We start from the raw sequence: 15,617 nt of genomic DNA on the forward strand, positions 1-15,617 counted from the left end.
TACATTTTAGGTGTGTAAAGCATTATAATTTAACTATAAGAAGAAGTTATTATATTTATTACACTATAATAATTTTATGAATTTTTAAATATTAAATTATGATAAACATTGATTATTTATTTTCTTTGTACAGTGATATTTAAAATTTTTTAAACATTACTAATGTTGATAAACCATGTGTATGTAACTTTTTAATCATTTTTTTTGTTCGTTACAATACATTTTTATAATTGATATATTCATCATAGTATTTATTTTAATAAAATAAATGTTAAAATAATAATATAAATTATTCTAATATTATATTTATTTTTAAGACTAGTTAACTTATGTACATAACAATATCATATAAAATTTTCATTACAATAAAATTTTTTTTTAATATTATTAAAAATTTTATATACAAAAATTTTTTTGATCAATTATAATATAATGTAAAATGTAATATTCTCAAGATAACATTAAATTATTTTGGAAGTAAATTTTATTTATATAAATATAAATTAATTTTTGACCAAAAACAAATTTAATTTTGTATTTAATATACGTAACATTTTGTTTGTTAGATGTTAATTTATTTATAATTATTATTAAATTTTCTACATCAGTTGTCACGTTAAAATCAAGATTGAAATGTTGTTTTGTATAAAAGTAAACATGTATATATTCTACTGACATTTATAATAACCTTCAATTTTCGAAATATCTTTCTGATTTTTTCTACCATATAAGATGTTCATTATAAGATATAAAAAAAATTGTCATTTTAGAAATTATAATAAAATTACTAGTAGTCTCATGCACATTATCATATTCCGTTTTTAGTTTTTTGATTGATGTAATTAATAAATTAATTTATGAAATATTTATATCATTGTAAAAACATTTATTTTTATTCCATTTTTATAAATTTATTTCTATCTATATTTTGAAAGTTTTTATTTTATAAAATGAATTATTTTAAATTTATCAATAAATTATTTATATATTTTTATATAGTGTAATAAAATAATTTATGAAATGACTTTTTTTAGATGATATAAAATCGTTTTATTTAAAAGATATTGTGTTTAATATTTGTTAAAAATTTTCTATATATATATCAGGAAAAAATTTTATAGTTATTATATATACTTTTTTTTTATTTTAAATTATTTGTATTTTACTCATTATTATTTTTTTTTATTTTAAATTTTAAGCTAATTATTAAAAATATATCAATTGTAAATGTTCATATTTTGTAATAATAAACGTAATTTTTCTAAAATCATTAAAATTGCATTTACATTTGCTAAAATAATAGAGTAAATTAATCATAAATTAATTTTTTTTTTTTGATTTAGTAAATTTAATATTTATTAAAGTTTTCCTGTTTTTTTTATATATTTATGTAATTTTAATTTTGCCATTTTTTTAATGTGGTTGTTAATTTAAAGAGTCATTGAAATAATAGAATTTTGATAAATGATTTTTATATATGATGTATATCTTGTTATTTTTTTTAGCAATTTACTAGTTTGAAGAATGATTATTATTTATATTTTAACAGATGGTATTTTAATTTAGTTGATAGTATTTCTAAAATAATTTTTTAATTTTTATATTTTTTTTTATAAATTTATAAATTATCATCTTGTAATAATCAAAAAATTTTTTTAATTATTTAATTTAATTATTTATGTAATTATGCTTTTGTTATTTACAATTACTTTTTTAAAAGAAAATTAAATTTATAACATTATTTTAAGTTAATATAAATTTTTGTTCCACAAAATTAACATATTACATTGAAAATACTAATTGTTATTTTTAATTAAAATTAATACTACTAATTTAAATTAAATAAAATATTCATGATCAAATGTAAAAATAAAAATTATACTATACATTTTAAAATTATTCATTTTCTTGATTATTATTTAAATTTAATATTTAAAATAATCTTACAATTATTAAACTTCATCAATTCAATAATCATCTTTTATAATCCTATTGAAAAAGATAAAAAAACATGAGTGAATATTTTTTAACAATAGATTATTAATATTACATATGTGCATATTTATGTTTAAAAAGATATATTAACTGCTTTTACAACATTTAATAACTAATAAAATTCAGATGGCATAAAAATTTTGTTGTTATATTATCATTTTATTTCTGTGTTCAAAATTTATTTTAAATAGATAAATAAAATTCTTTATTTTAAATTAATAACATTTTTGACTATTTTGTTCTTTCTTTATCAATCATGTAAAATTAATAATATAAAAACTTTTATATTATAAATATTGTTTTTAAATTAATAATTTATTTATTTTTATATTTTTTAAAGCTATTATTTAAAATCACTTCTAATTAGGTAAAATTTTAATTACGCTAAAAAAAATAATTAATGGTTTACTACTTTTGATATTTAAATATTTTTTACATTATACAATAAAAAATAAATTATTTTTACAAACAAACTATCTTTTTGTGTAATAAATAATTAAATTTAAAATTTTTAAATAAAATGGAAATACTTTCCTTTAGTTTTAAAAAATCATTCAATTTATCTTGTTTTTTTTTATATATTTTATATTTTTAAAATTAACATAAACAATTTATTATGCTCATCGTTTATATTACTTAAAAATACATTAATTATCTGTTAAAAATATTTTGCTATTAAAATATTAAATATTTATAAACTTTTTTTTTATAGAATTTAAAAAAAAAGAAATAAAAAAAAGAGAATATCTAGAGATGGGAAATTGTTTAGCAAAAAAATCGGAAGCAAAGAATGTCGGAAATCCAGATTCAAAAATTCGAAATATTGCCGAAATTAAAGACGATGATCTTAAGGCGATTTTTAAAGAATTTGACTTAAATGGTGATGGTTTTATTCAAAAAGATGAATTAAATCAGGTAATGACAAAAATGGGACAAGCGCCAACAAACGATGAATTAACAGCAATGTTTAATGCTGCAGATAAGGATAGAGATGGTAATATTGATTTTGAAGAATTTCTCTCAATTGCACACGCAAATCCATTGTCACTTTCATTAAAAGCTGTTTTTGATGAGTTAGATGTTGATGGAGATAGTTATATTACAAGATCTGAATTAAGAACTGCTTTTCAAAAAATGGGTCATAATTTATCAGATCAAGATATTAAGCAAATATATAAACATGTTGATGCTAATCAAGATGGCAAAATAAATTTTGATGGTAATTTTAATCTTTAATTAATTAAAAATTTTTTTCTTTTAGAATTTTGTAAAATGATGACGAAAAAGAAATAATCTCAAAATTATATATTCATAAGCTATATACTTTATACTTCTTTTCCTCAAGAGCTTAATTATGCTTATAATTTTTTTTTTACTTAAAGCTGCAAGAAATCTTTTTTATATAAATTCATATCTATAATTAATAAATAGTTATGGAAAATTTGAAAAAAAAGGAATTATTAATTAAAACAATAAAAATTAATTTTTGTTTTATATACATTTTTAATGGTATTATTTAGCTTTTGTTTTTGCTATAAATAATAAAAATAAATATATAATAAACGGTTTTGACTGATTAATGATAATTGATATAAAAATATTTTTTTCTTTAAAAGATATGAAAAAAAATTTAGTCTATTAATAAAAAAAATACAATGAAAACTTTAAAAAATGAATTGTTTTGATAATTTATAATGTCAAATTATTTCTTTGTATTGGGACATTTAATGTATTGCATAATTTAGATGATGAAGTTTTGAAAGAATTGCTCGGAATACTTGGTGCTGGTTCATTGTTTATAACTGTTGTTGGTTCAATAACTTTAATATAATTAAATTTACTTATAAATTAAAAAAAAAAGACTTACCGTTAATTTTTACGTCAGATTCATTGTTAGTGCTATCACTAACTAAAAACTTTATACAAGATAAAAATGCACCCATTATAATTAATTTTAATAGCTGTGCAAATCTTTTTTTAATTTAATAGATTATATTATTTAATAGTAATAACTAATTTTAATACCTATTACTTCTATTATAAAAATTTTTATTCTGTATAATAGGATTTTTAATATTATAACAGAAATGTATAATAAGATTTTCTACTTAATGCTATCTTATTTAAAAATAAAAAAAAGATTAATAATAATTTAAAGAGTACACGATATTAGATAAATGTAAATTATTATAATAATTAATATTTATATGTTCTTTTATTTTTAATTTTTAATAACAATAATTTATTATTAAATAGAAAATAATGAATAATAAATAAAATTAATGCGTATGAATCTTTATTACCATAACAACAGCTAAAAATTTTTTTTTAATTGTTTAAATATTAAAATGTTTCATGAAGTATAATCATATTAAAAAGAGAAATTTATTTTTACAATTTTATTTATTATTAATTTTTTTTTAATATATATATATTTTTTAAATTAATTCATAATGGTAACATCAAAAAGATATTTAAATATATTAGCATAAGCTTATTAAAATCAAAAGATGCTTTCTTAGTTGGTATAAATTATTAGAGATTAACAACGTATGTTTTTCAATAAGTCAAAAGAGTTTTAACATGTTAACATGTTGTTAAGCATACTTAACTTTTTTTTTTTTAATTTATAAAAGCTTTCTATTGATGGATATTAAAGAGTATAATCAACCTGTATTGAATATAAAACAATTGAAAATACTTTGCATAACAATAATCTTGACCCTTCTTGAAAAGAAACATTAAAAGTAAACCGCTTTATAAACAAAAATGGTTTAAGATAATTATAATAATAATTAGAGGAAAAGATTATTTCAATATTTATTAATTAATCACAAAATTACCATAATTTTTTTTTGTTACCTTTTTAAAATACTAACTTAAAATTTCTTTTTTACATGAAAATATAAATAATAAAGTAAAAAATAATGTGTTTTTTTTTTTTTTAAATATGTTGATATTTTATTTTTCTATGCATAATTATTAAACCAAACTACAGTAATATATCTTTTTTTTTATGTTGTTTATAATATATAACAAAAAAAATATATATATTATAAAATTAAATGCAATTTTTATAAAAAAAATAAAGCAATATTTTTAAAAGTTTATAAAACTAAATTTTATGATAATTTTTTTTAATTAATTACTTAATCTTTTGAATTTTAAAAGTATTTAAATGTAAAAATATTTTGATATATTAATTTACAATACTTCAGTGTTATATTTTAATAGTAACAAGATACATAAAAATAATAACACATTTTATAGCTTGAAGTATATTCACATCAACTTTTAAGTACTTTATTTTACACAACCATATATCACATTACAATTATAATTGTCGGTGAAATTGTTATGTCTTCCTATTAATACAAAAGAATCGGTAGTATATTATGTAGAATATAGATACAGACAAGACTCCTTCGAGAGATTGTTAATCTTAATATTTTGACAAATACACTTGACAAATTAGGTTCTCTTAAAAGTTGTGATAAAAAGTTAAGTATGTTAAATTAAAAAGACATGTTTATAATATATTAAATTTCATCACTTTACAAGATGCTTTACCGACAATTTTAATTGTAATGGATAAGCAGGAATTTATTTTTTTTATATGCTTAAATAGAAAAGTAATTTTATTCATATCTTTTATTCATATATATTTTAACTACTGTAAAACAAAAGAATAAATAAAAAAAAATAAAATATATAAATTAATATTTTTATTAAAAAAAAATATAAAAATAATATTTTTAAATTAATTTTATTTATATGATAGTACTTGATATGTTTTCTATTCATAAGGTTTGAAAGTAATCTCTTTTTTAATTTTTTTATCACTACATATTTCAACATTATCATCCTCCGACATTAATTTTCTCTTATTAATTGGTAAAACATTTTCTATAACATATTCATTCTTACAATAATTAACATCATCCTTTTTTGTTTTATTTTTTCTATTTGAAAACCATATAGATATTTTTGATTCTTCCATACCAAATTGTTTAGAAATTTTTTTTATTGTACTATTATTAAGATATGAATTTTTCCTAAATTCATCTTCAAGTAATTTTATTTCATCAACATTTAATTGTAAATTATTTTGTTTATTAGAATATTTTTCAGAAGTTGATGATGATAAGGACACTGTATCTGGTGACAATTTCATATTCTTTTCATTTATTTTATTTTTCTCATTTTGCGTTGATTCTTGTGAAATATTTGCTAAAGATGTTGTTGATTTATTAATAAAAAATTGATTTGGATTTTGTATCAATAAATTTGATGTAGAATTAATGTTATTTGTAAAAGTATTTTGTAAACACAAATCTCTTAATGGATTTGACAATAAATTTAAAGCTGGTATTGGTGTATTAATAATTGAAGGTGTGTAATTAAATAATGGTACTGTATTTGTTCTATTATGAATATTATTTATTAAATTCATATTTAATAATCCATTATTTTGTGGTAAAATTTGTGATAAACGAAAATTTGAAAATTGATTAATATCATCTGTTAAAAATGTTTGACTTCTTTGTGATAACATTATTGCTAACTCTTCAGCAGCTCTTTCAGATGCTCGTGTTCTTAATATTCTATTAATTGAACTTACACTTGGTGGTTGTGAACATACTTTTTCAGCAATTAATTTTTCTCTTATTTCCCATGCAAATATTGTTGGATTTTCCATTTTATATTGTTCAATTTTTGCAACAACATGTGGCGTAGCAACCTAAAAAATGTTTTATTAAATATAATAAATCTTATTTTTTTTTATAATAATAAATATTACCTTAGGTTTTGTTCCAATTCCACACAATTTATTTTTTTTTTTTGAGTCAGGACTTTCTGATGGTGAAATACTTCTTTTTTTAGTTATAGGTTTACTATTAATTGTTGCCATTATTAATTTTTTTATTTTTTATAAATTAAATAAAATGCTCTATAAAAGACTATAAAAATTAATAAAGGATATAAATAATATTATTATATGAATAAGATATTATAAATATTTAATATATAAAAAGAAGCTAGCAATGATGATTAATCTTATAACATTTAATGAATATCTAAATTTTATAAAAACAAAAAAGAATAGCCACACCTCTATCTACAATTTAGGCGATTAAGCTGGTACTTATAATAATAGAAATACAACACTATTAACCTTTAATTGTATATTGTTTCAGTGAGAAATACATCTAAGAAAACTTCTTACATTTTTGAAGAGGACATTAAAATTACCATCTTGTACAATGATCAAAGAAAGTATTTTTAATAACAGTAAACTATTCGCTTTTTACTTTTTTTTTTTAAATTTAATATATAAAGTTAAGTAAGATGGGTAAATCTGTGCAACTGTAATAAAGGTGTTAAACAATAATAAATATTTACTTTATAAAATAGTATGCTATAGTTTTACAATACCAATTTTCCTCTATCATTGGTAGATTTAGGTAAAACATATATATATATAATATCCTTTTACAATTTGTTATAAGTGACAAAAGTTTAAAGATAAAAAGTTAGTCTTTCTATTTTATCAACTTATTCAGACACATTAAAATGTTTCTTAAAACAAATTTAACTTAATAAATGTAAATTATCAATATTATTAATGAATGTTGGTAAAATCGGATAGTTGAGAATTAACATAAAAAGATTCAATCAAATTGATATTTAATTCTTAAAAATCCATTAAACTTTTTACAAGTCAAATTACAATTAAGTGAAAAAAAAATTTTTTTTTATATTTATTACTAATGTTTAATTTAAAAACTGTATTTAATTTGTCATTTTCAAATAAACTAAAAATTATAAATAATGTTAGTTTATAAAAACTTTAATTTAAGTTACAATATGTTGATAAAATAAAAAAAAAAAGTTCAATTAAATATTTTAAAAAAAATTTTTATTTTACTTTTAAGATAATACAAATTTAAAATATATATATTATTTTATTTATAAAAACCAAGTAATTTTAAAATTTTTTTAAATAGTCAAGATATTATTCCAATACTTTTTTCAAAATGTTAAAAAAATTATATTTATTTTTTACAATAATAAATTTAAATTAAAAAATAACTAAAATTATGCAAAAGATGTTTTCATTTCTTGATTTAGTCGTTGATTTATTGGCATTATTATTTCTTTGTCATCAGATAATGTTGATACCGTAACTAGTTTAGCAAACATAATTGTAAGTGGGCTTTTTATAACACTTCTAGGTGGTTTTTCTTTTTGACAAATTAAAATTTGTTTAAATGCTTTACGGAAATCTCGACTAAACCGAGAATAAATTAATGGATTTAACATAGAATTTAAATGTCCCGCCCAGGTAAAAATTGAAAAGATTAAACGTTTATCAGAAACACACTTAAAATAAATAAATACTATTATTATTTTTTTTGAATAATAAACTTACATCTTGACATATAGAGAGTATTGGAGATAATATAAAAAATGGTAACCAACAAAGAATAAAAACTCCAACTACAATTGATAATGTTCTAGCTGCACGTTGTTCATGAACATATTTAACCATTTGTCTTGATTTTTCTTTCATACATAATCTTTTTCTTAATGATATTTTTCTTTGTGCTTTTTCATGAAAATCTACAGATGATTCTTCTTTATCTGATAATAAATTTATCAAACTTTTATTAGTTGATGTTCTTCCTAATTTTTTATTTGGGCATTCTTTAAAACTTATTGTTGATGTTTTATGAGTTACTCTTTGTGATAATGGATCTTGTTTGTAACAATTAATAAATCCACCTACAGGTGTTGGTGTTCTACATTCATTAGATATTGGAAGTGTTATTTCTTGAAACTTATTTAAATCAGAAGATTTACTAAGATTTCTAGATGAATATTTATTCATATAAATGTATTCTCCTCGTGATTGTTGATTTATTCGTCCACATCCAGTAACATCAGAAAATTTATGATATTGTGTTGGATGAGAAGTATCATTTGAATGATGTGATAAACATTGAATACTTACACCCTTTGATGAATTTTTTATTCCACCACCATAATGTATTCTTAAACCTGTATCATCATTATTTAATATAACTTCTTCAGAACCACCATTGATTGAATTTTTTGCAACAACTTTTTTATTTTTTACCTAAATATATTTTATATTATAAATATTTTTCATATAAAAAAAATATATACCTTTTTAATACCTAATTTAAGACTTTTAGAATGTCTCGTAGCAATTAGATAAACTCTTCCATAAGCAAATAAAATTAATATAAGTGGAATATAAAATGAGACCAAAGACGAAAAGACAATATATAACCAATTATCAGTAAATATACATTTATTCTAAAATTTAAATTTAATAAGTTTTAAAATGTAAGCAAAAAAAAAAAATTTTTTTTTTTATATACTATTATCATAATATAATAAATAATAGTTGAATAAAACTTACATCATCTAGATAAAGTTGCGGAGATGCTTTGCGCCACCAGATAATTGCAGGAAATGATAAACCTAAATAAATAAATTTTTAAACTCTTTTTTTTTTACTATCATAAAAATATATTTTATAAAGTTATATTTTTATTATTAGATAATTGTATCAAATTTAAATAAGGAAATAAATTTACAGAAATTTTTAATCAAATTTATAATTAATAAATATTTATGTAAATTTTATATATGATTACACTTAATATTTTTTTTTTAACTTACATGCTGAAGCCATCCAAACCAATCCAATTGTTATTAAAATTTTTTTTTTAGAAACTTTATCACGATACCCAATTGGATCTTGACCTGCCATATATCTATCTAAACTAATTACACAAAGACTCCATATTGATGATGTTGAAGCAAGAATATCAAAAGCATGAAATAAATCACACATTGGTAATCCAAGTAACCAGACATGATTTGTTATTTCAAATAAACTATTTAATGGCATAACAACTAATCCTACAATAAGATCGGCAATTGCAAGTGAAACAATCAAAAATCCTGTAGGATTTCGTAAATATTTTTTGGTACAAACTGCCAAAACTACTAAACAATTTCCAGATATTGTCATTATACAAAAAAAAGATAACAATAATGTTAATGCAATTTTTCCACATGAATTTAAAAATGTATTATGTTTTTCGATATTGTTATCTTCATTATTTATAATATTCATTGCTGTTAACAACATATCATTATAAGAATTATTTTTACTTTGAGACATATTATTTATTAATTTATTAATTACTTGTTCATGAAGTAGAATTGTTTTATTTTTATCATTATTATATGAAAGTGGTAATTGATCAAGATTAATTGATAAATTAGAGCTGTTAATAATTTTACTTGTTTTTCCTTTTATAAAAGAACAAATATAAATAGAATAAAGTAAAATTAAAACAACATTCATTGGATTTCGTTTAGTTAAAAGAAAATAAAAATATTAGCATGTAAAAAAATTTATATCTAAACAAATATATATTTATATATCTATATAATCATTTGAAACATTTATTAAAAAATAAAATTATATTTTAATATATATTTGTGTAATGTGAATTGAAAGTTGTGGGAAATAAAAAGATAGTTTTTCTGAGAAAAAGTATATTGTAAACATTTACAAGAAGTAATAATTTTTTTTTTAAATTATTATTATCAAAGTTATAATAAAACGATATTACTTTTATAATAAAAATAAGTATATAAAAATAAAACAAAAGATTAGTTAAAGGTTTTAGTTAGACATTTGTAAAAGATATATTATAATAACATGATTTTTAAAATTTGTCTTTTTAATGATATGTTATGTAAAGTAATTTTAATAATAACAATAATCATATGGATATATGTAAGAATAAATTTATTAGAATTATTAAATAAAAGTATCCAATAATTTTGTATTTAAAAAAAAATGAAACATAATTTAATAGTAAATAAAAAAAAAACTTTCATGAGTGACATATATATAGATATATATTTGATATTTAAAAATAATATATTATAACATGAAAAGTTAAAAAAGTAACAAATTTTATTTAAGAATATCATTTTCTATAGACACATAAATAAAAGTTATTTTATGAATTATAAAATTAAAATTTATGATGTTACAATTGTAGTTTTGTGCCTCAATAGTCAAAATAAAAATTTCTAACATTTGCTTCATTGAAAAATAAAAAATACTTAAATTATTATAAAACTCATAAGTTTATGCAATAATTATTAAGACTATAATAAGTTAATAAAAAAAAGTAAATAAAAATTACTGAAAAGAAATGATAATGCATCACTAAGATATGGTTGTTGTAAACTTTTAAAACACACATGTTTTTCTGGACACAATTATCTAGGCTCAGATTTTTTTTAACATAATATAAGCTAATATATATATGATCTTAAAAAGTAAAATTTTATGTCTAAATAACTAATATTTAATTGGTAAAAACTTAAAAAATTAAATTTTTTTTTTAAATTACTAAAAATGTAAAATATTTAATAATTTGTTTTTATAATTAAACATTAATTTTAATATAAAAAAATATTTTTAAAAAGTAAAATCTTTTTCTTTTTAATCATAGAAACGGTTTACAATTAGCTTACAATTTTTAAAAGCAATTTTAAAATATGGTTTCAAAAAAATGTTTATTCATTTATTTATCATCATTGTCCCATGCATTTAGCTAATTTTTTCTACTAAAATAAGTTACCATGTTTTTTTCTTGAAAAAAAATTTTGTTTAAATAAAAATAACTTAAAATTACACAATTTCTTTGGAAGGTAATAATTGTTAATATTATCAATGTAATGGCTTTAAAAATTGTTTTTTTTTAAAAACTTTGTATATATAAAAATAAAGTTATGATTTAAAAAAAAATGGAGAAAATAAAAATTATTTTTAATTCAAAAAAAAAGCAATTTAATGATTTGTTGCTTTAATCCAAAGTTTAAAAACATTAAATAAATAAAATAAGATTTTGATGAGTGCTTATTAAATTTTTGTATATTTAAAAAGTTTTAATAATGTTAATTTGCTAAAAAAAATTTTTTTTTATTTATATAAATATTAATTTAAATATTTAGTTTTATATTTTTTTTTATGATAAAAGTTAAAAGCATAACTGTTAAATGATCATTTTAACTATTATTCAAAAAAAATTTTATTTACATGTTTCATTAAAATAATATTTATTAAATATTACTAAAAAAATATATATTTTTTTTATCAGAAAAAAAAATTAATAAGTAAATTTTAACAATATACATGTTATACATAATGCATAGACATAAAGTTTATCATTAATTTATATGGAATAAAACAATTAGAACTAAAATTTAATCAAAATTAATAATTGATATGTAGTAGTTTTCAAATACACTTGTAAAAATGAAATATATTTTTATGATTTAGTAAATAAACATTATTTTGATTAAACTAAAGTCAATTTTACAATGATATGGTCATTAAATAAATTTTTAAAAGCAGTATAATTTTTTCTACTCAAAAATATTATAACCATCCCACACAGCAGGCAACATACTACGAATGATATTTACATTAATAGTATTCTATTTATCATGAATATTTTGATTTAAAAAAAAATTAAAAGAAATAAAAAATAGTCTTTTTTTTTAATAAATTTATAAATAAAGCTTAAATTATAGTCTTTAAAGAAATTAAAGATATTATTTTTATCTAATTCTTTGTTTTTACCAGTCTTTGTAATATTTCGTTATAGAATTAAATAGAAAAAAAAATATTTATAAAAATTATATTTAAATATTTAATTATAGTAAAAAAATATGTAGTAATAAAAATTTTTTTTGGTTTTAATAATTTTTAAAAACTTTTAAAAAGTTAAATGTGAATGACGTTATATCTTTAAAAGTTGATAATAGAAAAATGAATAAAAAATTAACAGAGTTATGAATATTAAAAGTACATTAAATTTATTAATATAAAATATATCTAAGTATACTTACTTTCTTAAGATGAATTTCAATTTTATTTTCAAAAAAATGTCCAAAATTTAAATTATTTTCAAAAACATAGAAATTATAAAATATTCAAAGGAGTATGTCTTATAATGAACCTTAAAATATGGTTATTTTAATTATGTTAACAAATTCTAACCAGCTTTAGCATACAAATGCATTTTACTCAACGAAAAATAAACAAAAAATTTCCATTATCTTTTTTCTGATCTCTTTTTAAATTTAATAAGAATATATCGTCAAAAAAACACTTTTTAAATTTTTATTTAAAAATATTTTTATATATTTTTTTTATCACCTTTAATTTAAAACTCATTCATATTATAAATTTAAAATATATAATATAGTTGTAAAATATTATTAAAATTTCATAAGTATAGTAAAGTCTACCAACATTAATTAAATAAAATATTCTTATTCATAAGATTTATAAATTTAACACATAGTAAATTATAAAATAAATTGCTTTATATGTAAGTAACAAATATTGAAATTGATTTTACTTTAAATTAAAGAAAAGAAAACGAAATGATCATAAAATTTTACTCTAACTAAAACATAAATCATTTCTTTTCATTAAAATTAAAAAAAATATTTTTGTTAAATCCTTTTCAATGAAACCTTTTTAAAATTTTAAAAGATTTCTTTTTTATAAAAAAATATGTAACCAAAATTTATATATTTTATAATAACTATTTAAGGCAATATTGAGAAAATTAAATAAAATTTTTATTATAATAAATATTCTTAAAATGATACATTTAAAAAAAATTAATATTAAAAATGTAAGAAAAATTTATTTTGATAAAAAAGTAAACGACTTTTTGTACCCCCCCTTTCAAAACAAATGAAAATTTAATAAATTTTTAATTATTTCAAAAAAATGCATTGACCGCCCATTATTATATTAATATAGTAGCTTATTGTCCTTTATACACACATTTAAGAATTTATATAAAGAAAAATGAAATTAAAACAACTTTATAAAATAAATAAAATATTGTTATTTTTGAAAGAAAAAAAAATGTATAAATACATATATTATTATTAAGATATAAAGTAAAATTAAAAAAAATATATATCTATATAATAAAATGATTTTTAAATAAATATATTGTTTTAGATATCTAGAAATGACTAAATGATTCGTTTAAAAATTATTTAATTTTTAACACATATATTAGTAATAATTGTGTTAAACCAATATCTCCTTAAAGCATCTTATGAAAATTAAAAATTACCACGAGTCTTTGCTTTTGAATAAAAAAAACGTGAAATATAAAAAAGCTTTAAGACAATTTAATACTAAAAGATGTTTTAAAAATTGACTTTATAATTTTTACAAAATTTTAATATTTACAATTTTTATGAATAAATTTTTAATAGAAATTTAACATATAAATATTATTTTTTTTTATGTAAAATGACAAAAATAATTATGAAAATAAAGATGCTAAGAAAATTATAAAACAAAAAATTTTAATCAAAGTAAAACATATGCTTAAATTTATATATACAGGACTTCAAAAGAAAAGCAAATTAATAATATATTTTGTTTTTCAAAAAAATTAAAAGGTATTTTTTTTTTCAGGAAATAAAAAAAATAGTTAATATAAAAATAAGTCTGTAGAATATTTTATATAGAATATCACTCTATAAAAGGTGATTAATTTTTAAACAAAAAAATATCATTCCACATAACATTTTTAAACTATTGTTAAATTAAACCTTTCATTGATATTGAAAAAAAAAATCATAAATTTAAAATGTATGCATTTATTATAAAAAAAAAAAATAATTTTTATAAATAAAATAATTTTAATTATAATATTAATAATATATTATAATATATACATTCTATTACTAATAATCATTAAAAATTTGAAATAAAATTAGTTAAAAATAGTTTGTTTTTTTGGATATATAATTATAATAATGTTAAACAAGTTTTGTTACATACAAAAATAGAAATAAAAATGAATGATTAAAAACAACAATAGATGATTTTTAAAAGTTCATTATGATGGATTATTAACAAAAAGTGTACAAATAATTCGTTAAAAATATATATTAAAAAGAGGCTTAATTTACGTAAAAAAAATATTGTAATCTACTCTTGTTTCAATTTTATTTGTTATAAATAAACATAATATCATATATCTTTTAACATTTACGTTAATAAAGATTAAAGAATTACTAATGAATATTTTTAAAAAAAATATATATCTCAAGAAATTTAATCTTTTCTTCTATCAAGAAAGATTTTTTCACTTTAAATAACCTTAGTCTCTCTGATCTATAAAATAGATACTTTATTTACTAAATAACTTTAGAAATTTCTCTTATTTATCATAATTTTATGTAATCTCAATGATTATACATAAATAAAAAAACGAAGAAGATATTTTTTAATTTTGAAATGTAGTTTTGATAAAATGTTTTAAAATTATTACTTATTATGATAGTATATGAAAGATATTCCAAATTTATTTAATAAAAAATAAAATAGATTGATAAATTATTCATTATAAAGTATTTATTTTTAAATACTTTTCTATTAACTGTAAAAATAAGTGAATATTTTACATAAATTTGGTTATCAACAAAATATATCCGACTTGGTAAACAAAGTT

General features: G+C 17.3%; 4 protein-coding genes across 4 annotated transcripts; 1 reads left to right on the forward strand and 3 right to left on the reverse strand.

Annotated features, from left to right (window-relative positions):
* Positions 1-2,748: 2,748 nt before the first annotated feature.
* SRAE_X000198100 (Calmodulin-like protein 3) lies at positions 2,749-3,288 on the forward strand (the record flags this gene model as incomplete). The annotated part of the gene is made up of 2 exons (XM_024655073.1): positions 2,749-3,214; positions 3,257-3,288. 2 exons carry the CDS (start codon positions 2,749-2,751, stop codon positions 3,286-3,288), a joined length of 498 nt encoding a protein of 165 aa, XP_024499451.1.
* Positions 3,289-3,684: 396 nt separating this feature from the next.
* On the reverse strand, positions 3,685-3,938 carry SRAE_X000198200 (Hypothetical protein; the record flags this gene model as incomplete). The annotated part of the gene is made up of 2 exons (XM_024655084.1): positions 3,685-3,815; positions 3,863-3,938. The coding sequence occupies 2 exons, from the start codon at positions 3,936-3,938 to the stop codon at positions 3,685-3,687; spliced, it is 207 nt and encodes a 68-aa protein (XP_024499452.1).
* Positions 3,939-5,791: 1,853 nt separating this feature from the next.
* On the reverse strand, positions 5,792-6,907 carry SRAE_X000198300 (Paired box protein Pax-6; the record flags this gene model as incomplete). The annotated part of the gene is made up of 2 exons (XM_024655095.1): positions 5,792-6,736; positions 6,797-6,907. 2 exons carry the CDS (start codon positions 6,905-6,907, stop codon positions 5,792-5,794), a joined length of 1,056 nt encoding a protein of 351 aa, XP_024499453.1.
* Positions 6,908-8,094: 1,187 nt separating this feature from the next.
* Positions 8,095-10,216, reverse strand: SRAE_X000198400 (Dopamine receptor 2; the record flags this gene model as incomplete). Its single annotated transcript, XM_024655106.1, has 5 exons — positions 8,095-8,379; positions 8,429-9,136; positions 9,187-9,339; positions 9,446-9,507; positions 9,709-10,216. 5 exons carry the CDS (start codon positions 10,214-10,216, stop codon positions 8,095-8,097), a joined length of 1,716 nt encoding a protein of 571 aa, XP_024499454.1.
* Positions 10,217-15,617: the final 5,401 nt, after the last annotated feature.

Source organism: Strongyloides ratti, scaffold srae_chrx_scaffold0000003, assembly GCF_001040885.1.
Source record: "Strongyloides ratti genome assembly S_ratti_ED321, scaffold srae_chrx_scaffold0000003".
Taxonomy (NCBI): Eukaryota; Metazoa; Nematoda; class Chromadorea; order Rhabditida; family Strongyloididae; genus Strongyloides; species Strongyloides ratti.